The sequence below is a fragment of the Oncorhynchus mykiss genome, chromosome 13 (genome assembly GCF_057628025.1).
Source record: "Oncorhynchus mykiss isolate SJ-2025 chromosome 13, ASM5762802v1, whole genome shotgun sequence".
NCBI lineage: Eukaryota > Metazoa > Chordata > Actinopteri > Salmoniformes > Salmonidae > Oncorhynchus > Oncorhynchus mykiss.
In genome coordinates, this window is record NC_143034.1 from 83,313,098 (window position 1) to 83,340,090 (window position 26,993).

Genomic DNA, 26,993 nt, shown 5'->3' on the forward strand with positions numbered 1-26,993 from the left:
CTAGGGACACCGGGCCGATCCCAATCAAGCAACAACAGTTTTCCCCTGACATTGGGGTCCATTTAGGTCCCGCCAGCTTGATCTCAATATCAAATCACTTCTGGGTAAAAAACGAACTGCCTTTCTAGTAGTAGGTACACAGAGAGAACCACGTTTCCATCCACAGAGCGAGTCAAGTCCTAAAATAAAATCATCCCATCAGCAGTGATGGAAACAAACGTTTTGGTGGAAACACGACACTTCTCTATTTCCAGTAAATATTGTCTTATTCTGGTGACGTCGTCATCGATGCTTTTTGACAGAAACATTCCGTCTCTGATCCAGGAAAATCTTCGTCGTTCTTCATCGTTTATTTTGTCTGTTTTACCCGAAACGGCTCGTTTCCGTCACAACTGTCGTGATTATTATTATTTATTTTTTAAATATATACAGTTTAACTTTACTCAAAAAACAGTGGATTGAAACGTGGTTATATACTGAGTGGACAAAATATTAGGAACACCTGCTCTTTCCATGACAGACTGACCAGGTGAAAGCTATGATCCCTTATTGATGTCACTTTGTTAAATCCACTTCAATCAGTGTAGATGAAGAAGGGGAGGAGAACGGGTTAAAGAAGGATTTGAGACATGGATTGTGTGTGTGTACCATTCAGAGGGTGAATGAGCAAGACAAATATATTGAAGTGCCTTTGAACGGGGTTTGGTAGTAGGTACCAGGCGCACCGGTTTGAGTCAAGAACTGCAACGCTGCTGGGTTTTTCACGCTCAACAGTTTCCTGTGTGTATCAAGAACGGTCCACCACCTAAAGGACGTCCAGCCAACTTGACACCACTGTGGGAAGCGTTGGAGTCAACATGGACCAGCATCCCTGGGGAACGCTTACAACTCCTGAGTTATAGTTCTCAGAAGAATTGAGGGCAAAAGGGGGGGGGGGGGGGGGGACTCAATATTAGGATGGTGTTCTCAAAGATACTGTGCTAAAATGTCAGTATATGACAAAACAAGCAGAGAATCATTGTGAAATGTATTTTACCCAAAATGCTGTGTTTTAAAGCTGGTTTACAAAAACATTTTATTGAATGGGAAACATAGAACTGCTCTACTGCTTCGTAGACTTGCTTTCAAGGACCGTGACAGATCCATAACTCATATTTCTATGTGAATTTGGTTGGGGCTAAGTGAGGGAACTCCCTGTCGGGCCTTAGGGGTGAGTGAGGAAGTCCCTGAACCACAAGATGGCGCTGTACAACAAGAGTCCAACCATAAAAGTGATGTTTATTTTTCACCTCCTGAACTCAGGAGGAAAATACACATTTTCATTAAATACAGTGGAACACAAGACAAAAGGCATCAGATGCCACAGAGAGAACGGAGGAGGAGGAGGGAGGGAGACGCTGCCCAGCCCAGCCAGTCGGACAGCATCATCAGGACTTCCTGTGAGGAGCAGAAACAGGAAGTTCCACCTCAGTAAAACACAGATTAATTTAATTAAAATGTGATGAAATAGATTCTATGTTTTAGTGAATAAAAACAACCGATAAAATGCGATTGACGATGTCATTTCTGCTCGAGCCGACGTCTACAGCGTTCACAGTCAACGGGATTTCTGGGAAATGGCCCTTTTAGAAAGTACATCACTGTGCACAGGTCATTCATCTGTGTTGGATTGATTTCCCTGCTGAAATGGTCATGACACGGGAGGCTAATTGATTTCTATACACACACTAGAACAGGGAGTTCTCAAACTGTTTCACTCTGCACCCCCCCCCCCCCCCCCCCCCCCCTTCCAGCAAGGGGGAACATCCCACCCCCCCTTCCCATGGGCAAGTCGATCTGGACACTTTCAAGAGTAAGTTAAAAGCCAGACTGAGGCCCGCACCCCCTCTAAGGGGGCGTGTCAAAGTTTGGGGACCAATGCACTAAATGACTGGTAGGGGGCGTGTCAAAGTTTGGGAACCACTGCACTGAATGACTGATAGGGCATGTCACTAAATGACTGGTAGGGGGCGTGTCAAAGTTTGGGAACCACTGCACTGAATGACTGATAGGGGCGTGTCACTAAATGACTGATAGGGGGCGTGTCAAAGTTTGGGAACCACTGCACTGAATGACTGATAGGGGCGTGTCACTAAATGACTGATAGGGGGCGTGTCAAAGTTTGGGAACCACTGCACTAAATGACTGATAGGACGTTATAGAAATTAATTTACTAAATGTCCCCGACATGTTTATTGAATTAAACAGCTTTTACATCCGCTAAACAAATGAAAATATTTTCCTTAACGTGTATATGTATTTGTTTAAGTACTAATGTTACTGTCTTCACTACAACAACAACGTTTAAATGAAATACTATAACTGAACAATTACAAAGGACAGGTTTTTTCCTGAGTGGCTTCAAAGTCTCTCCAAAAACAAAACATCAGCAATACAGGGTTTTTGTGTGTATGTATATTATGTATATATATTATATACATACATACATACATACATACACACGTCATTGACAGAGCTCTGATGAGGCCGAAACACAAGGCTTTTTAACAGTTGTTTAAATGGTGAGAGAGCGTTACGCCCTCGTCAACGCCGTGGGGGGAAGTCGGCGTGGGGGGAGTCGGCGTGGGGGGAAGTCGGCGTGGGGGGAAGTCGGCGTGGGGGAAGTCGGCGTGGGGGGAAGTCGGCGTGGGGGGAAGTCGGCGTGGGGGAAGTCGGCGTGGGGGGAAGTCGGCGTGGGGGGAAGTCGGCGTGGGGGGGAAGTCGGCGTGGGGGGAAGTCGGCGTGGGGGGGAAGTCGGCGTGGGGGGGGAAGTCGGCGTGGGGGGGAAGTCGGCGTGGGGGGGAAGTCGGCGTGGGGGGGGAAGTCGGCGTGGGGGGGGAAGTCGGCGTGGGGGGAAGTCGGCGTGGGGGGAGTCGGCGTGGGGGGATTCGGCGTGGACACTCACTGGGTGTGTTAGTAATTCCTGGTTCATTCTTATTCATACACGTCCTTCTTGTCAGCGATGTACTGGACGATATCCTGAGGAGACATCAGCTTCTCTGCCTCCACATCCGGGATCTCAAACCCTGCAGCAGGAACACGTTAACACACACACACGGCTTAACACACACACATTAGGCTTAACACACACACACACACACACACACATTAGGCTCAACACACACACACACACACACCACTAGGCTTAACACACACACACATTAACTAAGTTCTCGTCATGAAAATATAATGACTAGTCTAGAACATTCCTGTTTAAATCAACGAATGGACCAGCAGGGAGACACAGACATGGAGAGACAGACCGACAGAGACAGACCGACAGAGAGGGAGAGACAGACCGACAGAGAGGGAGAGACAGACCGACAGAGAGGGAGAGACAGACCGACAGAGAGGAGAGACAGACCGACAGAGAGGGAGAGACAGACCGACAGAGAGGGAGAGACAGACCGACAGTCAAACACAGAGACAGGGAGAGAGAGACAGAAAGATACTGGGAGACAGACTCACCAAACTCATCCTCCATGGCCATAATGATCTCTACCTGGTCCAAGCTGTCTAACCCCAGGTCCTTCAGGAAGTGGGACGACGTCGCCAGCTGAGGATACAGATCGATCAGAGGAGATCAGGACAGACAGAGACATCCTAGATCTGCAGTCCTACTCTGAGATACATAACCAAAAGTATGACTGGGTCGCCATAGATACAGAACAAAAAGACTGAACAACTGGGTCGCCATAGATACAGAACAAAAAGACTGAACGACTGGGTCGCCATAGATACAGAACAAAAAGACTGAACGACTGGGTCGAGTCCATAGATACAGAACAAAAGACTGAACGAACTGGGTCGTGTCTCTGGCAACCGAACCGATCGAACGAACAACCAGCCAGCTTGGGTAGCAACCTTAGATTAGTGTCGGGACTATATTTCGTTGGAAGGAGGAAATGGTATGAATAAATGTATGAAAGATAAGGAGTGTGGATGTCAAACTGATCCTAGATATGTGGGGAATAAATTCACTAGACACCATAAACAGAACCACGAGGAAGCGAATGGGAACGAAACAGGAGAGGATTTGTCCAATAGAAACTCTCTCTCCTCGGGTCTGTCCTTACAATGAGGAAGCGAATGGGAACGAAACAGGAGAGGATTTGTCCAATAGAAACTCTCTCTCCTCGGGTCTGTCCTTACCATGAGGAAGCGAATAGGAACAGAAACAGTAGAGGATTTTGTCCAATAGAAACTCTCTCTCCTCGGGTCTGTCCTTACCATGAGGAAGCGAATAGGAACAGAAACAGTAGAGGATTTTGTCCAATAGAAACTCTCTCTCCTCGGGTCTGTCCTTACCTTCTCTGGGTTGATCTTGTCGTAGAGCTTGAGGACGTACATGACTCGTTCTTTAATGCTTTCAATGGTGAGGGGAGGCAGGTCTCCATACTGTCTACAGAACACTCCCACTGAGCTGGAGATCTAGAGAAGAAGAAGGAGGAGGACAGGAAGGAAGGAAGAAAGGGATGGGTTCAGAGGTCATTCACTTATCGATGCCAGCTTGACTGACAACACTTCTGCACCCATTTGACCAATCAAGCAGTTTAGTTCAAGCCTAGATAATAGCTAGCTAATATTACAGATGTCCACTGCATTGAATTTAGTGCGCAAGTCATGCGTGCGTCACATCCTGTCACAACAACCTCAGGTATTGATAATAAATAACACATTTGCTTTAGAGTAAATTAAAATGAGTCAAATCGACTGTCATCTAGCTAGTATACACTATATAACATGCTAGTAAGCTATGCTAACAGCACTTAATTGTGCGCCAGACGAATCGTTTGAACAGAAAGTATAATTCGAATTGTACTCAACTAAACTAGCCAAGTATCAAACGATTACATGATAAATTAGCTTAGCTTAACTTTGTCTGCTGCTAACACATGAGACACAGTCGGTTGTTTTGTAACATAAATGCACGTATCATTCAAACTATGCATTTTCACAGAGTCGGTTTCGTTGAATTAGTAAAAACGGAACCAGTTTTGTCCCGGTTTTAAAGAGCTTGGCTTTGCAAAGTGACCGGTTGGCACTTAGTTACAGATTTAGTTTGGAAAGACACTGGTAGGTCAATGTGCAATCCATCACTACTAGGCCACAGCAGCGACTAAATGTCTCCATGTTATTCAAGACAAACCCGTGTTTGTTCGATCCACCGGGTCCGCTGACTGCTGGCAATGAAGGACAACGGTCGGGGGTTGAATAGGACCGGGACAGCTGCGGTTCTCACTGCAATGTTACCCGACGAGAGTCTCACGGAAGAGCGGGGGAGCTGGCGGACACACTGCGCTAGGACACGGGACGCCATGGTTTTGAGGATCAATCCCAGGGTGCAAAGCAAAACACGCGTTTTGGAAGACAAATTGGTTTCCACTAGATAGCACAGCCACAAAGTCAAAGGGAAAAGGAGGTCAAATGTGCGCAGGCGCACTAGTTATTATTTTAAAAAATAACGCCGATATTTAATATGATTTTTTTTATTAAGCTATAACGTAATTATAATGCTTTCCTGTATGTTTTGCTATTTCATTAAATTGGCATGATGTAATAATTGTGACTTTGGTTGAATTTTGTCGCATCGTCGGGTTGCCGATCAAGGTATTACGTTCTATACGTAAGACATGACTAATCAACAGAACCAAAACAAAAAAACAATTATATTAAACAATTATTATATTATTATTTCGTCGATCATTAACAAATTATGTTAATTATTTAACACACATATTAAAAATAATAATAATTAGTTGAATATGACTGATTATTTGTGAGCGGAAGAGCTTTCCATCATCATCGATGTTGCAGTGCTCTGCTAGTATGGTCTGAAGGGAGAGGTTGACAGCAGACAGCAAAAACAACAGACCACATCAAACTCGTTTTCTGTACATTTTATAACAAAAATAATTACAACCATGGAATTGTGTGAGATACTGTACAACAAGGCGGAATACATTGAAACGGTAATCTTCCGTAGCAAGCTTGTAATTCGGTGTTTATTTGACTAGATAACGTTAACGATTAGCAAGTTAGCGTTTAGCTCATTGTATACAAACCATTATGAGCACCTTCCTAATATTGAGTTGTACCTCCTTTTTGCCCCTCCTAACTCTAAGTGCTGTACATATGAAATCGTGTATATATATATATATATATTGGTATTTACACTGAGTATACCAAACATTATGAGCACCTTGAATTGTACCTCCTTTTGCCCCCCAGAACAGCCTTAATTCGTCAGGGGCATCGACTCCAAGGTGTAGAAAGCGTCCCAACAGGGATGCTGGCCCATGTTGACTCCAAGGTGTAGAAAGCGTCCCAACAGGGATGCTGGCCCATGTTGACTCCAAGGTGTAGAAAGCGTCCCAACAGGGATGCTGGCCCATGTTGACTCCAAGGTGTAGAAAGCGTCCCAACAGGGATGCTGGCCCATGTTGACTCCAAGATGTAGAAAGCGTCCCAACAGGGATGCTGGCCCATGTTGACTCCAAGGTGTAGAAAGCGTCCCAACAGGGATGCTGGCCCATGTTGACTCCAAGGTGTAGAAAGCGTCCCAACAGGGATGCTGGCCCATGTTGACTCCAAGGTGTAGAAAGAGTCCCAACAGGGATGCTGGCCCATGTTGACTCCAAGGTGTAGAAAGTGTCCCAACAGGGATGCTGGCCCATGTTGACTCCAAGGTGTAGAAAGCGTCCCAACAGGGATGCTGGCCCATGATGACTCCAATGCTTTCCACAGTTGTGTTAAGTTGGCTGGATGTCCTTTAGGTGGTGGACCGTTCTTGATACACACAGGAAAACGGTTGAGCGTGAAAACCCAGCAGCGTTGCAGTTCTTGACTCAAACCGGTGCGCCTGGTACCTACTACCAAACCCCGTTCAAAGGCACTTCAATATATTTGTCTTGCTCATTCACCCTCTGAATGGTACACACACACAATCTATGCCTCAAATCCTTATTTAACCCGTCTCCTCCCCTTCTTCATCTACACTGATTGAAGTGGATTTAACAAAGTGACATCAATAAGGGATCATAGCTTTCACCTGGATTCACCTGGTCAGTCTGTCCTGGAAAGAGAAGGTGTTCTTAATGTTTTTAGTATATTCAGTGTATATACAGTGCACAGTCAATGCACTGAACCCTCATTGCTAGCTCGGTCCCTTAGCCAGCCAGCTAGCCAGCTTGAATTGCAGTTAGACCATTTCTTGACGAGGCACCGATTACAGTTAGCATCAAGCGGTGGTCTGTAAACCTGTATCTGAGTCAGTACCGTTTATACCAACTGATCAGCATGTCCTCTCCCTGTCAGTTAGCATCAAGCGGTGGTCTGTAAACCTGTATCTGAGTCAGTACCGTTTATACCAACTGATCAGCATGTCCTCTCCCTGTCAGTTAGCATCAAGCGGTGGTCTGTAAACCTGTATCTGAGTCAGTACCGTTTATACCACCTGATCAGCATGTCCTCTCTCCCTGTCAGTTAGCATCAAGCGGTGGTCTGTAAACCTGTATCTGAGTCAGTACCGTTTATACCACCTGATCACCATGTCCTCTCTCCCTGTCAGGCGTCTGGTAACAAAGTGAGCAGGCAGTCGGTGCTGTGCGGCAGTCAGAACATCGTCCTCAACGGCAAAGTAAGTAACAACAAGCCATACCGGTATTACACCATGAGATGGGCCAGTTGGGGCTTTATTCATTACGTTCACTATACAGGTAATAAACCATGAGTCTCCCTCCCTCCCTCCCTCCCTGTCTCCCCCCTCCCTGTCTGTCTCCCTCCCTCCCTGTCTCCCTCCCTCCCTGTTTCCCTCCCTGTCTGTCTGTCTGTCTCCCTCCCTCCCTGTCTGTCTCCCTGTCTGTCTCCCTCCCTCCCTCCCTGTCTGTCTCCCCCCTCCCTGTCTCCCTCCCTCCCTCCCTCCCTCCCTGTCTGTCTCCCTCCCTCCCTGTCTGTCTCCCTGTCTGTCGCCCTCCCTGTCTGTCTGTCTGTCTGTCTGTCTGTCTGTCTCCCTCCCTCCCTCCATGTCTGTCTCCCTCCCTCCCTGTCTGTCTCCCTCCCTCCCTCCCTGTCTGTCTGTCTTCCTCCCTCCATGTCTGTCTCCCTCCCTCCCTCCCTGTCTCCCTCCCTCCCTGTCTGTCTCCCTCCCTCCCTCCCTCCCTGTCACCCTGCTTCCCTGTCTGTCTCACTCCCTGTCTTGTCTGTCTCCCTCCCTCCCTCCCTGTCTGTCTGTCTGTCTGTCTCCCTCCCTGTCTGTCTGTCTGTCTGTCTGTCTGTCTGTCTGTCTGTCTGTCCCCCTCCCTGTCTGTGTCACCCTCCCTCCCTCCCTCTGTTCGTCCCTGTCTCCTCCAGACTATAGTAATGAATGACTGTATAATCCGTGGAGACCTGGCCAATGTCAGGGTGGGGAGGCACTGTGTTGTGAAGAGCCGAGTGTCATTCGGCCGCCGTTCAAAAAATTCAGCAAAGGGTGAGTGAGTTCTGCTCAACCTCTTCTAGACCAGGGGTCTCCTCTTCTAGACCAGGGGTCTCCTCTTCTAGACCAGGGGTCTCCTCTTCTAGACCAGGGGTCTCCAACCTCTTCTAGACCAGGGTCTCCTCTTCTAGACCAGGGGTCTCCAACCTCTTCTAGACCAGGGTCTCCTCTTCTAGACCAGGGGTCTCCTCTTCTAGACCAGGGGTCTCCAACCTCTTCTCGACCAGGGGTCTCCAACCTCTTCTCGACCAGGGGGCTCCAACCTCTTCTAGACCAGGGGGCTCCTCTTCTAGACCAGGGTCTCCTCTTCTAGACCAGGGTCTCCTCTTCTAGACCAGGGGTCTCCAACCTCTTCTAGACCAGGGTCTCCTCTTCTAGACCAGGGGTCTCCTTTTCTAGACCAGGGTCTCCTCTTCTAGACCAGGGGTCTCCAACCTCTTCTAGACCAGGGTCTCCTCTTCTAGACCAGGGGTCTCCAACCTTTTCTAAACCAGGGGTCTCCTTTTCTAGACCAGGGGTCTCCTCTTCTAGACCAGGGGTCTCCAACCTCTTTTAGACCAGGGGTCTCCTCTTCTCGACCAGGGGTCTCCAACCTGTTCTAGACCAGGGGTCTCCAACCTCTTCTAGACCAGGGGACTCCTCTTCTAGACCAGGGGTCTCCTCTTCTAGACCAGGGGTCTCCAACCTCTTCTAGACCAGGGGTCTCCAACCTCTTCTAGACCAGGGGGCTCCAACCTTTTCTAGACCAGGGGTCTCCTCTTCTAGACCAGGGGTCTCCAACCTCTTCTAGACCAGGGGTCTCCAACCTCTTCTAGACCAGGGGGCTCCAACCTTTTCTAGACCAGGGGTCTCCTCTTCTAGACCAGGGGTCTCCAACCTCTTCTAGACCAGGGGTCTCCAACCTCTTCTAGACCAGGGGACTCCTCTTCTAGACCAGGGGTCTCCTCTTCTAGACCAGGGGTCTCCAACCTCTTCTAGACCAGGGGTCTCCAACCTCTTCTAGACCAGGGGGCTCCAACATTTTCTAGACCAGGGGTCTCCTCTTCTAGACCAGGGGTCTCCAACCTCTTCTAGACCAGGGGTCTCCAACCTCTTCTAGACCAGGGGACTCCTCTTCTAGACCAGGGGTCTCCTCTTCTAGACCAGGGGTCTCCAACCTCTTCTAGACCAGGGGTCTCCAACCTCTTCTAGACCGCGGGACTCCTCTTCTAGACCAGGGGTCTCCTCTTCTAGACCAGGGGTCTCCTCTTCTAGACCAGGGGTCTCCTCTTCTAGACCGCGGGACTCCTCTTCTAGACCAGGGGTCTCCTCTTCTAGACCAGGGGTCTCCTTTTCTAGACCAGGGGTCTCCTCTTCTAGACCAGGGGTCTCCAACCTCTTCTAGACCGCGGGACTCCTCTTCTAGACCAGGGGTCTCCTCTTCTAGACCGCGGGACTCCTCTTCTAGACCAGGGGTCTCCTCTTCTAGACCAGGGGTCACCTCTTCTAGACCAGGTGTCTCCTCTTCTAGACCAGGGGTCTCCTCTTCTAGACCAGGGTCTCCTCTTCCAGACCAGGGGTCTCCAACCTCTTTTAGACCAGTGATCTCCTCTTCTAGACCAGGGGACTTCTCTTCTAGACCAGAGGTCTCCTCTTCTAGACCAGGGGCCTCCTCTTCTAGACCAGGGGACTTCTCTTCTAGACCAGAGGTCTTCTCTTCTAGACCAGGGTTCTCCTCTTCTAGACCAGGGGTCTTCTCTTCTAGACCAGGGGTCTCCTTTTCTAGACCAGGGGTCTCCTCTTCCAGACCAGTGGTCTCCAACCTCTTCTAGACCAGGGGTCTCCTTTTCTAGACCAGGGGTCTCCTCTTCTAGACCAGAGGTCTCCTCTTCTAGACCAGGGGTCTCCTCTTCTAGACCAGGTGTCTCCTCTTCTAGACCAGGGGTCTCCAACCTCTTCTAGACCAGGGGTCTCCAACATCTTCTAGACCAGGGGTCTCCTCTTCTAGACCAGGGGTCTCCTTTTCTAGACCAGGGGTCTCCTCTTCTAGACCAGGGGTCTCCTCTTCTAGACCAGGGGGCTCCTCTTCTAGACCAGGGGTCTCCTCTTCTAGACCAGGGGTCTCCTCTTCTAGACCAGAGGTCTCCTCTTCTAGACCAGGGGTCTCCTCTTCTAGACCAGGTGTCTCCTCTTCTAGACCAGAGGTCTCCAACCTCTACTAGACCAGGGGTCTCCAACCTCTTCTAGACCAGGGGTCTCCAACATCTTCTAGACCAGGGGTCTCCTCTTCTAGACCAGGGGTCTCCTCTTCTAGACCAGAGGTCTCCTCTTCTAGACCAGGGGTCTCCTTTTCTAGACCAGGGGTCTCCTCTTCTAGACCAGGGGTCTCCTCTTCTAGACCAGGGGTCTCCTCTTCTAGACCAGGGGTCTAAATCACATCAGAACACAATTTTTGAAATCTGGAAATTCGATTAAAAAAAAAAAGTTATTTCCCCACTTTTAATTGCAGAGTGGCCTTCTTCCACTAAGCAGGTCTCTGTGGTCTGACCCCTGACCCCTTGTCCTCAGAGTGGCCTTCTTCCACTAAGCAGGTCTCTGTGGTCTGACCTCTGACCTCTTGTCCTCAGAGTGGCCTTCTTCCACTAAGCAGGTCTCTGTGGTCTGACCTCTGACCCCTTGTCCTCTTGCCCCCCCCCCCCCCAGAGTGGCCTTCTTCCACTAAGCAGGTCTCTGTGGTCTGACCTCTGACCCCTTGTCCTCTTGCCCCCCCCCCCCCCAGAGTGGCCTTCTTCCACTAAGCAGGTCTCTGTGGTCTGACCTCTGACCCCTTGTCCTCTTGCCCCCCCCCCCCCCCCCCCCCCCCCCAGAGTGGCCTTCTTCCACTAAGCAGGTCTCTGTGGTCTGACCTCTGACCCCTTGTCCTCTTGCCCCCCCCCCCCCCCCCCCCAGAGTGGCCTTCTTCCACTAAGCAGGTCTCTGTGGTCTGACCTCTGACCCCTTGTCCTCTGACCCCTTGCCCCCCCCCCCCCCCCCCCAGAGTGGCCTTCTTCCCGCTGCACATCGGAGACCATGTGTTTATAGAGGAAGACTGTGTGGTGAACGCTGCTCAGATCGGATCTTACGTTCACATCGGGAAGAACTGTGTCATCGTGAGTTACACACACACACAGTCACACTCACAGAGTTACACACACTCACAGAGTTACACACACACACACACACACACACACACACACACACACACACACACACACACACACACACACACACACACACACACACACAGAGTTACACACACACACACAGAGTTACACACACACACAGTCACACTCACAGAGTTACACACACACACACACACACACACACTCACAGAGTTACACACACACACTGGCAGAGGGAACATTCAGGTCCTAAATCTGGGTCATGTGATGCTCGGAACGACCACATTTCACTGTCCCTGTGGGGCTAGTTGGGTCCATGTTCTACTAGTCTGGTCTGAACAGTGTTCTACTAGTCTGGTCTGAACAGTACTAGTCTCTGTCTAGTTGGGTCCATGTTCTACTAGTCTGGTCTGAACAGTACTAGTCTCTGTCTAGTTGGGTCCATGTTCTACTAGTCTGGTCTGAACAGTACTAGTCTCTGTCTAGTTGGGTCCATGTTCTACTAGTCTGGTCTGAACAGTACTAGCCTCTGTCTAGTTGGGTCCATGTTCCACTAGTCTGGTCTGAACAGTGTTCTACTAGTCTGGTCTGAACAGTACTAGTCTCTGCCTAGTTGGGTCCATGTTCTACTAGTCTGGTCTGAACAGTGTTCTACTAGTCTGGTCTGGTCTGTGTTCTACTAGTCTGGTCTGAACAGTACTAGTCTCTGTCTAGTCGGGTCCGTGTTCTATTAGTCTGGCCTGGTCTGTGTTCTTCTGGTAGGGTCTGAACAGTGTTCTACTAGTCTGGTCTGAACAGTGTTCTACTAATCTGGTCTGAACAGTGTTCTACTAGTCTGGTCTGGTCTGAACAGTCCTAGTCTCTGTGTAGTTGGGTCCATGTTCCACTAGTCTGGTCTGAACAGTGTTCTACTAGTCTGGTCTGAACAGTACTAGTCTCTGTCTAGTTGGGTCCATGTTCTACTAGTCTGATCTGAACAGTGTTCTACTAGTCTGGTCTGAACAGTACCAGTCTCTGTCTAGTTGGGTCCATGTTCTACTAGTCTGGTCTGGTCTGAACAGTACTAGTCTCTGTCTAGTTGGGGTCCGTGTTCTACTAGTCTGGTCTGAACAGTACTAGTCTCTGTCTAGTTGGGGTCCATGTTCTACTAGTCTGGTCTGAACAGTACTAGTCTCTGTCTAGTTGGGGTCCATGTTCTACTAGTCTGGTCTGAACAGTACTAGTCTCTATCTAGTTGGGGTCTGTGTTCTACTAGTCTGGTATGAACAGTACTAGCCTCTGTCTAGTTGGGGTCCATGTTCCCCTTGTCTGGTCTGAACAGTGTTCTACTAGTCTGGTCTGAACAGTGTTCTACTAGTCTGGTCTGAACAGAACTAGTCTCTGTCTAGTTGGGTCCATGTTCTACTAGTCTGGTCTGAACAGTACTAGTCTCTGTCTAGTTGGGTCCATGTTCTACTAGTCTGGTCTGAACAGTACTAGTCTCTGTCTAGTTGGGTCCATGTTCTACTAGTCTGGTCTGAACAGTGTTCTACTAGTCTGGTCTGAACAGTACTAGCCTCTGGCATGATTGTATTTATTACAGGGTAGTCACATGACGGTAGTTTGTATCATCACATGACGGTGGTGTTCTGTAGAGGTTCTGTTGTGATGTCACAATGGGGGTAGTGTGTTCTGTCAACATATTAAATGTGACTCCTACCCGACTGGTTGTTTCTGTTGCTCCAGGCAACGGTCGCCACTGTATCTGCTTGTTAATGCTGTGTGTGTGTGTGTGTGTGTGTGTGTGGTGTCTGTGTCTGTGTCTGTGTCTGTGTCTGTGTGTGTGTGTGTGTGTTTTCCAGGGGCGACGGTGTGTGTTGAAAGATTGCTGTAAGATCCTAGACAACACAGTTCTTCCTCCTGAGACCGTGGTTCCTCCCTTCACCGTGTTCTCAGGATGCCCAGGTCAGAACACACCTCTTCCTCCTCCATCTCTACCTCCTCCTCTACATCCTCCTCCTTTACCTCCTCCTCCTCTATCTCTACCTCCTCCTCCTCTACATCATCCTTCTCTACCTCCTCCTTCTCTACATCCTCCTCCACCTCTACATCCTCCTCTCCTCTACCTCCTCTACATCCTCCTCCTCTATCTCTACTTCCTCCTCTACATCATCCTCCTCTACCTCCTCCTCCTCTATCTCTACCTCCTCCTCCTCTACATCATCCTTCTCTACCTCCTCCTCCTCTACATCCTCCTCCTCCTCCTCTATCTCTACCTCCTCCTCCTCTACATCATCCTTCTCTACCTCCTCCTTCTCTACATCCTCCTCCTCCTATACATCCTCCTCTCCTCTACCTCCTCTACATCCTCCTCCTCTATCTCTACTCCTCCTCTACATCATCCTCCTCTACCTCCTCCTCCTCTATCTCTACCTCCTCCTCCTCTACATCATCCTTCTCTACATCCTCCTCCTCTATCTCCTCCTCTACATCCTCCTTCTCTACATCCTCCTCTACATCCTCTATCACCTCCTCCTCCATCTCCACCTCCTCCTCTACATCCTCCTCCTCTACATCCTCCTCTCATCTACCCCCTCTACATCCTCCTCCTCCTCTACCTCCTCCTCCTCTACCCCCTCCTCTACATCCTCCTCTCCTCTACCCCCTCTACATCCTCCTCTACATCCTCCTCTACATCCTCCTCTCCTCTACCCCCTCTACATCCTCCTCCTCCTCTACCTCCTCCTCTACCACCTCCTCCTCCTCCTCTACCCCCTCCTCCACATCCTCCTCTACATCCTCCTCCTCTACATCCTCCTCATCTACCTCCTCCTCATCTACCTCCTCCTCTACCTCCTCCTCTACATCCTCTTCTACATCCTCCTCTACCTCCTCCTCCTCTACCTCCTCCTCCTCTACATCCTCCTCCTCTACATCCTCCTCTACATCCTCCTCATCTACCTCCTCCTCCTCTACATCCTCCTCTACATCCTCCTCCTCTACATCCTCCTCTACATCCTCCTCTACATCCTCCTCCTCTACATCCTCCTCCTCTACCACCTCCTCCTCTACATCCTCCTCCTCTACATCCTCCTCTACATCCTCCTCATCTACCTCCTCCTCCTCTACATCCTCCTCTACCTCTACCTCCTCCTCTACCTCCTCCTCTACATCCTCCTCTACATCCTCCTCCTCTACATCCTCATCTACCTCCTCCTCCTCTACATCCTCCTCCTCTACAGCCTCCTCATCTACCTCCTCCTCGTCTACATCCTCCTCCTCTACATCCTCCTCTACCTCCTCCTCCTCTACATCCTCCTCTACCCCCTCTACATTCTCCTCTACCTCTTCCTCCTCTACATCCTCCTCTACATCCTCCTCTACCTCCTACTCATCTACATCCTCCTCCTCCTCTACCCCCTCCTCTACATCCTCCTCTACATCCTCCTCTACCTCCTCCTCTACCCCCTCCTCTACATCCTCCTCTAGCCCTTCGTATACATCCTCCTCTACCTCCTCCTCTACATCCTCCTCTACGTCCTCCTCTACATCCTCCTCTACCCCCTCATCTACATCCTCCTCCTCTACATCCTCCTCTTCCTCCTCCTCCTCTACATCCTCCTCTACCCCCTCTACATTCTCCTCCTCTACATCCTCCTCTACATCCTCCTCCTCTACATCCTCCTCTACATCCTCCTCTACATCCTCCTCCTCTACATCCTCCTCCTCTACCACCTCCTCCTCTACATCCTCCTCCTCTACATCCTCCTCTACATCCTCCTCATCTACCTCCTCCTCCTCTACATCCTCCTCTACCTCTACCTCCTCCTCTACCTCCTCCTCTACATCCTCCTCTACATCCTCCTCCTCTACATCCTCATCTACCTCCTCCTCCTCTACATCCTCCTCCTCTACAGCCTCCTCATCTACCTCCTCCTCGTCTACATCCTCCTCCTCTACATCCTCCTCTACCTCCTCCTCCTCTACATCCTCCTCTACCCCCTCTACATTCTCCTCTATCTCTTCCTCCTCTACATCCTCCTCTACATCCTCCTCTACCTCCTACTCATCTACATCCTCCTCCTCCTCTACCCCCTCCTCTACATCCTCCTCTACATCCTCCTCTACCTCCTCCTCTACCCCCTCCTCTACATCCTCCTCTAGCCCTTCGTATACATCCTCCTCTACCTCCTCCTCTACATCCTCCTCTACGTCCTCCTCTACATCCTCCTCTACCCCCTCATCTACATCCTCCTCCTCTACATCCTCCTCTTCGTCCTCCTCCTCTACATCCTCCTCTACCCCCTCTACATTCTCCTCCTCTACATCCTCCTCTACCTCCTCCTCCTCTACATCCTCCTCTACCCCCTCCTCTACATCCTCTACATCCTCCTCTACCTCCTCCTCCTCTACATCCTCCTCCTCCTCCTAAACATCCTCCTCTACATCCTCTACCTCCTCCTCCATCTCCACCTCCTCCTCTACATCCTCCTCCTCTACATCCTCCTCTCCTCTACCCCCTCTACATCCTCCTCCTCCTCCTCTACCTCCTCCTCTACCTCCTCCTCCTCCTCCTCCTCTACCCCCTCCTCTACATCCTCCTCTCCTCTACCCCCTCTACACCCTCCTCTACATCCTCTTCTCCTCTACCCCCTCTACATCCTCCTCCTCCTCTACCTCCTCCTCTACCACCTCCTCCTCCTCCTCTACCCCCTCCTCTACATCCTCCTCTCCTCTACCCCCGCTACATCCTCCTCCTCTACCTCCTCCTCTACCACCTCCTCCTCCTCTACATCCTCCTCCTCTACATCCTCCTCATCTACATCCTCCTCTACATCCTCCTCCTCTACATCCTCCTCCTCTACCACCTCCTCCTCCTCTACATCCTCCTCATCTACATCCTCATCTACATCCTCCTCTACATCCTCCTCATCTACCGCCTCCTCATCTACATCCTCCTCTACGTCCTCCTCATCTACCTCCTCCTCCTCTACATCCTCCTCTACCTCTACCTCCTCCTCTACATCCTCCTCTACATCCTCCTCATCTACCTCCTCCTCATCTACCTCCTCCTCTACCTCCTCCTCTACCTACTCCTCTACATCCTCCTCTACATCCTCATCTACCTCCTCCTCTTCTACATCCTCCTCCTCTACATCCTCCTCTTCTACATCCTCCGCCTCTACATCCTCCTCTACCTCCTCCTCCTCTACATCCTCCTCTACCTCCTCCTCTACCCCCTCCTCTACATCCTCCTCTACCCCTTCGTATACATCCTCCTCTACCTCCTCCTCTACCTCCTCCTCTACATCCTCCTCTACCCCCTCTACATCCTCCTCTACCCCCTCTACATCATCCTCTACCTCCTCATCTACATCCTCCTCTTCTACATCCTCCTCTTCCTCCTCCTCCTCTACATCCTCCTCTACCCCCTCCTCTACATTCTCCTCCTCTACATCCTCTACCTCCTCCTCCTCTACATCCTCCTCTACATCCTCCTCTACCCCCTCTACATCCTCCTCTACCCCCTCCTCTACATTCTCCTCCTCTACATCCTCCTCTACCTCCTCCTCCTCTACCCCCTCCTCTACATTCTCCTCTACCTCCTCCTCCTCTACATCCTCCTCTACCTCCTCCTCTAACCCTACATCCTCCTCTACCCCTACATCCTCCTCTACCCCCTCCTCTATCTCTACCTACTACTCTACATCCTCCTCTACCTCTACATCCTTCTACACCTCCTTCTCTACCTCCTCCTTCTCTTCCTCCTCTACCCCCTCCTCTATCTCTACCTACTTCTCTACATCCTCCTCTACCTCTACATCCTCCCCTACCCCCTCCTCTACATCAAATCAAATCAAATCAAATTTATTTATATAGCCCTTCGTACATCAGCTGATATCTCAAAGTGCTGTACATAAACCCAGCCTAAAACCCCAAACAGCAAGCAATGCAGGTGTAGAAGCACGGTGGCTAGGAAAAACTCCCTAGAAAGGCCAAAACCTAGGAAGAAACCTAGAGAGGAACCAGGCTATGTGGGGTGGCCAGTCCTCTTCTGGCTGTGCCGGGTGGAGATTATAACAGAACATGGCCAAGATGTTCAAATGTTCATAAATGACCAGCATGGTCGAATAATAATAAGGCAGAACAGTTGAAACTGGAGCAGCAGCACAGCCAGGTGGACTGGGGACAGCAAGGAGTCATCATGTCAGGTAGTCCTGGGGCATGGTCCTAGGGCTCAGGTCCTCCGAGAGAGAGAAAGAGAGAAGGAGAGAATTAGAGAACGCACACTTAGATTCACACAGGACACCGAATAGGACAGGAGAAGTACTCCAGATATAACAAACTGACCCTAGCCCCCCGACACATAAACTACTGCAGCATAAATATTGGAGGCTGAGACAGGAGGGGTCAGGAGACACTGTGGCCCCATCCGAGGACACCCCCGGACAGGGCCAAACAGGAAGGATATAACCCCACCCACTTTGCCAAAGCACAGCCCCCACAACACTAGAGGGATATCTTCAACCACCAACTTACCATCCTGAGACAAGGCTGAGTATAGCCCACAAAGACCTCCGCCACGGCACAACCCAAGGGGGGGGGGGGGGGCGCCAACCCAGACAGGATGACCACATCAGTGACTCAGCCCACTCAGGTGACGCACCCCCTCCAGGGACGGCATGAGAGAGCCCCAGTAAAGCCAGTGACTCAGCCCCTGAATAGGGTTAGAGGCAGAGAATCCCAGTGGAAAGAGGGGAACCGGCCAGGCAGAGACAGCAAGGGCGGTTCGTTGCTCCAGAGCCTTTCCGTTCACCCTCCCACTCCTGGGCCAGACTACACTCAATCATATGACCCACTGAAGAGATGAGTCTTCAGTAGAGACTTAAAGGTTGAGACCGAGTTTGCGTCTCTGACATGGGTAGGCAGACCGTTCCATAAAAATGGAGCTCTATAGGAGAAAGCCCTGCCTCCAGCTGTTTGCTTAAAAATTCTAGGGACAATTAGGAGGCCTGCGTCTTGTGACCGTAGCGTACGTGTAGGTATGTACGGCAGGACCAAATCAGAGAGATAGGTAGGAGCAAGCCCATGTAATGCTTTGTAGGTTAGCAGTAAAACCTTGAAATCAGCCCTTGCTTTGACAGGAAGCCAGTGTAGAGAGGCTAGCACTGGAGTAATATGATCAAATTTTTTGGTTCTAGTCAGGATTCTAGCAGCCGTATTTAGCACTAACTGAAGTTTATTTAGTGCTTTATCCGGGTAGCCGGAAAGTAGAGCATTGCAGTAGTCTAACCTGGAAGTGACAAAAGCATGGATTAATTTTTCTGCATCATTTTTGGACAGAAAGTTTCTGATTTTTGCAATGTTACGTAGATGGAAAAAAGCTGTCCTTGAAATGGTCTTGATATGTTCTTCAAAAGAGAGATCAGGGTCCAGAGTAACGCCGAGGTCCTTCACAGTTTTATTTGAGACGACTGTACAACCATTAAGATTAATTGTCAGATTCAACAGAAGATCTCTTTGTTTCTTGGGACCTAGAACAAGCATCTCTGTTTTGTCCGAGTTTAAAAGTAGAAAGTTTGCAGCCATCCACTTCCTTATGTCTGAAACACATTCTTCTAGCAAGGGCAATTTTGGGGCTTCACCATGTTTCATTGAAATGTACAGCTGTGTGTCATCCGCATAGCAGTGAAAGTTAACATTATGTTTTCGAATGACATCCCCAAGAGGTAAAATATATAGTGAAAACAATAGTGGTCCTAAAACGGAACCTTGAGGAACACCGAAATTTACAGTTGATTTGTCAGAGGACAAACCATTCACAGAGACAAACTGATATCTTTCCGACAGATAAGATCTAAACCAGGCCAGAACTTGTCCGTGTAGACCAATTTGGGTTTCCAATCTCTCCAAAAGAATGTGGTGATCGATGGTATCAAAAGCAGCACTAAGGTCTAGGAGCACGAGGACAGATGCAGAGCCTCGGTCTGATGCCATTAAAATGTCATTTACCACCTTCACAAGTGCCGTCTCAGTGCTATGATGGGGTCTAAAACCAGACTGAAGCATTTCGTATACATTGTTTGTCTTCAGGAAGGCAGTGAGTTGTTGCGCAACAGCCTTTTCTAAAATTTTTGAGAGGAATGGAAGATTCGATATAGGCCGATAGTTTTTTATATTTTCTGGGTCAAGAAAATCCTCTACCTCCTCCTCTACCTCCTCCTCTACCCCCTCCTCTACCTACTCCTCTACATCCTCCTCTACCTCCTCTACATCCTCCTCTACATCCTCCTCCAAATCCTCCTCTACCTCCTCCCCCTCTACATCACCCTCCTCTACATCCTCCTTTACCTCCTCTTCCTCTACATCATCCTCTACCTCTACATCCTCCTCTACCTCCTCCTCTACATCCTCCTCCTCTACCCCCTCCTCTACCTCTACCTACTTCTCTACATCCTCCTTTACCTCCTCTTCCTCTACCTCCTCCTCTACATCATCCTCTACCTCCTCCTCTACATCATCCTCTACCTCCTCCTCCACATCCTCCTCTACCCCCCCCCCCCCCCCCCCCTTCTACTACTTCTACTTCCTCCCCCCTCCCCCATACTCGATGACATCAGCGTTTTGGCATATGTAGATACTGGTATGGTGCTGCAGATGATGAATGAGCCTGAAAAGTGATGGATTTGTCTTCAACTCTTTCTAACTGGTGTCTCTTCCCCACTCTACCTCCTCTTCCTCCTCCTCCTCTTCCTCATCTCTCTCTCCCAGGTCTGTTTTCAGGAGAGCTCCCAGAATGTACCCAGGACCTGATGATTGATGTGACCAAGAGTTACTACCAGAAATTCCTCTCTCTCAGCCAGATATAAACCCCTTAACCTACCCTACCTTAACCTACCTTAACCTACCTTAACCTACCTTAACCAACCCTACCTTAACCTACCCTACCTTAACCAACCCTACCTTAACCTACCCTACCTTAACCAACCCTACCTTAACCTACCCTACCTTAACCTACCCTACCTTAACCTACCCTACCCTACCTTAACCTACCTTAACCAACCCTACCTTAACCTACCCTACCTTAACCAACCCTACCTTAACCTACCCTACCTTAACCAACCCTACCTTAACCTACCCTACCTTAACCTACCCTACCTTAACCTACCCTACCTTAACCAACCCTACCTTAACCTACCCTACCTTAACCAACCCTACCTTAACCTACCCTACCTTAACCTACCTTAACCTAACCTACCCTACCTTAACCTACCCTGCTCTACACTATCAAGATATAATCCCCTACCTTAACCTACCCTACCTTAACCTACCCTACCTTAACCTACCCCACCTTAACCTACCCTAACCTACACTATGCAGATATAACCCCTACCTTAACCTACCCTAACCTACCCTAGCTTAACCTACCCTAACCTACACTATACAGATATAATCCCTACCCTAACCTACCCCACCTTAACCTACCCTAACCTACACTATACAGATATAACCCCTACCTTAACCTACCCCACCTTAACCTACCCTAACCTACACTATACAAATATAACCCCTACCTTAACCTACCCTAACCTATCCTACCTTACCCTAACCTACACTATCCAGATATAACCCCTACCTTAACCTACCCTACCTTAACCTACCCTACCTTAACCTACCCTACCCTACCTTAACCTACCCTACACTACCTTAACCTACCCTACATTAACCTACCCTGCTCTACACTATCAAGATATAACTCCCTACCTTAACCTACCCTACCCTACCTTAACCTACCCTACCTTAACCTACACTATCCATTTATATCCCCTACCTTAACCTACCCTACCTTAACCTACCCTACTCTGCTCTACACTATCCAGATATAACCCCTACCTTAGCCTACCCTACCTTAACCTTACCCTACCTTAACCTACCCCATCTTAACCTACCCTACTCTGCTCTACCCTATCCAGATATTACCCCCTACCTTAACCTACCCCACCTTAATCTACGCCACCTTAACCTACCCTACTCTGCTCTACACTATCCAGATATAACCCCTATCTTAACCTACCCTACTCTACACTATCCAGATATAACCCCTACCTTAACCTACCCCACCTTAACCTACCCTACTCTGCTCTACACTATCCAGATATAACCCCTACCTTAGCCTACCCTACCTTAACCTTACCCTACCTTAACCTACCCCATCTTAACCTACCCTACTCTGCTCTACCCTATCCAGATATTACCCCCTACCTTAACCTACCCCACCTTAATCTACGCCACCTTAACCTACCCTACTCTGCGCTACACTATCCAGATATAACCCCTATCTTAACCTACCCTACTCTACACTATCCAGATATAACCCCTACCTTAACCTACCCCACCTTAACCTACCCTACTCTGCTCGACACTATCCGATCCTTGTTCTGCCCCTGAACAAGGCAGTTTACCCACTGTTCCTAGACCAGTATTGAAAATAAAAATGTGTTCTTAACTGACTTGCCTAGTTAATTAACGGTCAAATTAATAAATTATACGTAGATTCTTTCATGATCGAAAGTGGAACGAAGTCTGACGAGTTCCTTTCAACTTCTTCCAGTTGTTTATTTATTTTTTGGGGGGTGAGACACACAACTAAACCACGACTTTGATTTTAAGACCAAATAGGAACTCAACATTGTTTGGAGTAAACGACGGATTTATACACCTCAGTTATGTTACTCTCTAGCGCCATCCTGTGGGGACTGCTGAGAATACAGTCAATATTAAAGACATGTTAGTCTGGCGCCATCCTGTGGGGACTGCTGAGAATAGAGTCAATATTAAAGACATGTTGCTCTCTGGCCCCATCCTGTGGGGACTGCTGAGAACACAGTCAATATTAAAGACATGTTGCTCTCTAGCGCCATCCTGTGGGGACTGCAGAGAATACAGTCAATATTAAAGACATGTTAGTCTGGCTCTGTCCTGTGAGGACTGCTGATAACACAGTCAATATTAACCTCTAGTGACACCCTATCGTTATCATCATCTGACACTAATTAGCACATGTTATTCTCTCTAGCGCCATCCTGTGGGGACTGCTGAGAATACAGTCAATATTAAAGACATGTTGCTCTCTGGCGCCATCCTGTGGGGACTGCTGAGAATACAGTCAATAGTAAAGACATGTTGCTCTCTAGCGCCATCCTGTGGGGACTGCTGAGAATACAGTCAATATTAAACATGTTGCTCTCTAGCGCCATCCTGTGGGGACTGCTGATAACACAGTCAATATTAAACATGTTGCTCTCTAGCGCCATCCTGTGGGGACTGCTGATAACACAGTCAATATTAAACATGTTGCTCTCTAGTGCCATCCTGTGGGGACTGCTGATAACACAGTCAATATTAAACACATGTTACTCTCTAGCGCCATCCTGTGGGGACTGCTGAGAATACAGTAAATATTAAACATGTTGCTCTCTAGCGCCATCCTGTGGGGACTGCTGAGAATACAGTCAATATTAAACATGTTGCTCTCTAGCGCCATCCTGTGGGGACTGCTGAGAATACAGTCAATATTAAACATGTTGCTCTCTAGCGCCATCCTGTGGGGACTGCTGAGAATACAGTCAATATTAAACATGTTGCTCTCTAGCGCCATCCTGTGGGGACTGCTGATAACACAGTCAATATTAAACACGTGTTACTCTCTAGCGCCATCCTGTGGGGACTGCTAATAACACAGTCAATATTAAAGACATGTTAGTCTGGCTCCATCCTATGGGGACTGCTGAGAATACAGTCAATATTAAAGACATGTTGCTCTCTGGCGCCATCCTGTGGGGACTGCTGATAACACAGTCAATATTAAAGACATGTTGCTCTCTGGCGCCATCCTGTGGGGACTGCTGATAACACAGTCAATATTAAACACATGTTGCTCTCTGGCGCCATCCTGTGGGGACTGCTGATAACACAGTTGTTATCCCACAAGGGGCTCTGTGAAGAAACACACCAGACACCTTCGGCTCAGGAATAAAAAAAAAAGGTTTATTTTTTCGACGACAGGGAACATCCTTCAGGACAATGTTTGACCGTTATAATAATCAGCAACAAAACAACGTCAAAAGTACAGTTGTATTCCAGCCTCGGAAACCCTCTCTCAGTTCTGGGAGCATCAGAGGGAAATTATTGCAGACAGTTAGCTTGTCTCTTGACAGCTAGAAAACACACCCTCCTACTCCTCTATTTCTCCTCCTCTTCCTCCATCTCCTCCAGTCTCTCAAGAGTTAAAACGACAAGCTTTCTGATAGATTGAAGGTCAGGTTTCATCACAGCTAAAACGGCCTCAAGCCTGGTTCTAGATCTTCCTGAAGCCTGGTTCTAGATCTTCCTGAAGCCTGGTTCTAGAACTTCCTGAAGCATGGTTCTAGATCTTTCTGAAGCCTGGTTCTAGAACTTCCTGAAGCCTGGCTCTAGAACTTCCTGGAGCCTGGTTCTAGAACTTCCTTAAGCCTGGTTCTACAACGTCCTGAAGCCTGGCTCTAGAACTTCCTGAAGCCTGGTTCTACAACATCCTGAAGCCTGGTTCTAGATCTTCCTGAAGCCTGGTTCTACAACATCCTCAAAACTGGTTCTAGATCTTCCTGAAGCCTGGTTCTAGATCTTCCTGAAGCCTGCTGGTGCGGTTTTAAAAACACTCGGTCTCGTTATAATTAGTATTTTATCAGATAGGAGCACAGATCCACCTCAATGCCAAAGAGCCATCATCACCATTATCATCATCATCACCATCATCATCATCATCACCAGACGTTATGTAATAAATCTTTATTAGGGTTTATTTCATACTGAGTTTTAACACACATCAGATTCTCTGGAAATAACTTGTAGGGTAACTAGTGGACTGATCAGGTGGGGAAGCGCTCAACATCTGACTTCTGGGGTTCTGAGATAAACCACACCCACAACCTGTTTCCATGGTTCCCTCTCTGCGACAGCTTGGCCGGTATCCAACCAACGGTCTCAGTAGATACACACTAAAACCACACCCAGCACATCTTGCATTGGACAATAATAAATCATGTTTAAATCAGTATTACAGCCCCGTTACCGATCAAACTGAGCCCAGTACATTGAGATAGGCAGTCTACAAACATCGGAAACATCTGGACATTTTAATTTATCAAAAGAATGTAAAAAAAACAACATCCGGATATCTTTTCCTTTTTTTAAATATCTTTGTTCTTCTTCTCAGCAACATGCAAATAGTCCAAAACAATTCCTCATAAAAAATAAATAAATCTGAGGATTCAAATCCATCTGTCAAACTCTTCAGAATTATTATAATGATTTTTCTACCAAATTGTATTGACTACTATGATAATGAACAAAAACACCTGTCTCTAAATCAATTATAAATATGACAGGAGATTCTATAGCTGGAGACAACTCTGACTCTAAAGTTCAGGGGTCAAACTAGTTGACATGGGAGGGGGGGGGGGGGGGTCAGTCAGACTGACGCCAGGCTTTTACTTCCTAGTAAACAAACGTTGTCTCATCATCCAATCAAAAGTCTCTTCTGTTCTCCGCAGTGAGATCGAACAGGGTAGAATAGAAGGAGAAACAGGAAGCTCCTCCCTACTGATAAATAACATGTTTACGGATCTATTCTCTTGATATATAATCATAATTTACATGCATACTGCTGGTGACCCGGTAAGGGTGACATGGTACAGGGGTGGGCGGGGTTTAGAGATGGAGGGCAGGGTTTAGAGATGGAGGGCGGGGTTAGAGATGGAGGGCAGGGTTAGAGATGGAGGGCGGGGTTGACTCTGATCTCTAGTCTCCTACAATATAGAGACTGACTGGTCTCCTACTATATAGAGATTGACTGGTCTCCTACTATATAGAGACTGGCTGGGATCTACCAGTCTGATATGATCTCCTACTATATAGAGACTGACTGGGATCTACTATATAGAGACTGACTGGGATCTACTATATAGAGACTGACTGGGATCTACTATATAGAGACTGACTGGGATCTACCAGTCTGATATGGTCTCCTACTATATAGAGACTGGCTGGGATCTACTATATAGAGACTGACTGGGATCTACCAGTCTGATATGGTCTATTACTATATAGAGACAGACTGGGATCCACCAGTCTGATATGGTCTCCTACTATATAGATACTGACTGGGATCTACCAGTCTGATATGGTCTCCTACTATATAGAGACTGACTGGGATCTACTATATAGAGACTGACTGGGATCCACTATATAGAGACTGACTGGGATGTACCAGTCTGATATGGTATCCTACTATATAGAGACTGGCTGAGATCTACTATATAGAGACTGGCTGGGATCTACTATATAGAGACTGACTGGGATCCACTATATAGAGACTGACTGGGATCTACCAGTCTGATATGGTCTCCTACTATATGGAGACTGGATGGGATCTACTAGATAGAGACAGGCTATGGTCTCCTACTATATAGAGACTGGCTGGGATCTACTATATAGAGACTGGCTGGGATCTACTATATAGAGACTGACTGGGATCTACCAGTCTGATATGGTCTCCTACTATATAGAGACTGACTGGGATCCACTATATAGAGACTGACTGGGATCTACCAGGCTGATATGATCTCCTACTATATAGAGACTGACTCTGATCTACTATGTAGAGACAGGCTGGGATCTACTATATAGAGACTGGCTGGCATCTACTAGTCTGATATGATCTCCTACTATATAGAGACTGACTGGGATCCACCAGTCTGATATGGTCTCCTACTATATAGAGACTGACTGGGCTAGGGCTACAGGGGTCAGGGATACAGGGGTCAGGGATACAGGGGTTAGGGATACAGGGTCAGGGGTTAGGGATACAGGGGTCAGGGTTAGGGTCAGGGGTTAGGGTTAACATTAGTATCGGGTAAGGTGATAGTGAGGAGTGGTTGGTGTTTGGGTTTCCATCTCTACAAGTGGATATGACCTGAGTACGGCGTTAGGCTGCTGGAGAGAGATGCATGATACTGTCACAGCCCCGTGTATAGCAGGTTAGGTATGTAAAACAGGTGGACTACAGATACCCCTAGATGTGTTGTATCTACCCAACCCTCAGACAGGGCTGACGGGTCGACTCTGTGGATAGGAGACACCCGTCAGTAAAGGGATGGTTACTGTAACTAGGAACAACATGAGTCACGTTGTAAAGGGACCGTTAGGAACAGAGACATTACTGTACTTTGACTACAGGTGGATTCGTTTGGTTGTCTGTAGATATCTACACTAACACATCTCAGCCCACCTCCTCTCCTCTCCTCTCCTCTCCTCTCCTC

At 48.4% G+C, this 26,993-nt stretch overlaps 2 protein-coding genes across 2 annotated transcripts; one reads left to right on the forward strand and one right to left on the reverse strand.

Annotated features, from left to right (window-relative positions):
* Nucleotides 1-1,258: 1,258 nt before the first annotated feature.
* On the reverse strand, nucleotides 1,259-5,653 carry ndufab1b (NADH:ubiquinone oxidoreductase subunit AB1b). The gene is made up of 5 exons (XM_036972135.2): nucleotides 5,189-5,653; nucleotides 4,348-4,470; nucleotides 3,508-3,595; nucleotides 2,945-3,065; nucleotides 1,259-1,437 (listed from the first exon to the last, which is right to left on the reverse strand). The coding sequence occupies exons 1-4, from the start codon at nucleotides 5,357-5,359 to the stop codon at nucleotides 2,974-2,976; spliced, it is 474 nt and encodes a 157-aa protein (XP_036828030.2). The 5' UTR covers nucleotides 5,360-5,653; the 3' UTR covers nucleotides 1,259-1,437; nucleotides 2,945-2,973.
* Nucleotides 5,654-5,861: 208 nt separating this feature from the next.
* Nucleotides 5,862-22,141, forward strand: dctn5 (dynactin 5). The gene is given in 7 exon segments (XM_090194507.1): nucleotides 5,862-6,011; nucleotides 7,610-7,678; nucleotides 8,392-8,470; nucleotides 8,473-8,509; nucleotides 11,532-11,643; nucleotides 13,497-13,599; nucleotides 20,407-22,141. Coding segments are annotated over 7 exon segments (546 nt in total). The 5' UTR covers nucleotides 5,862-5,963; the 3' UTR covers nucleotides 20,505-22,141.
* The last annotated feature ends 4,852 nt before the right edge of the window (nucleotides 22,142-26,993 follow it).

Coding starts and splice junctions, on each gene's coding strand:
- ndufab1b (XM_036972135.2), bottom strand. CDS start 5,359: ATGGCGTCCCGTGTCCTAGCGCAGTGTGTCCGCCAGCTCCCCCGCTCT. Junction 3,596..4,347: donor ACAAGATCAACCCAGAGAAG/GTAAGGACAGAC, acceptor CTGTATCCTCAG/CTGGCGACGTCGTCCCACTT. Junction 3,066..3,507: donor GGCCATGGAGGATGAGTTTG/GTGAGTCTGTCT, acceptor TTCCTGCTGCAG/GGTTTGAGATCCCGGATGTG.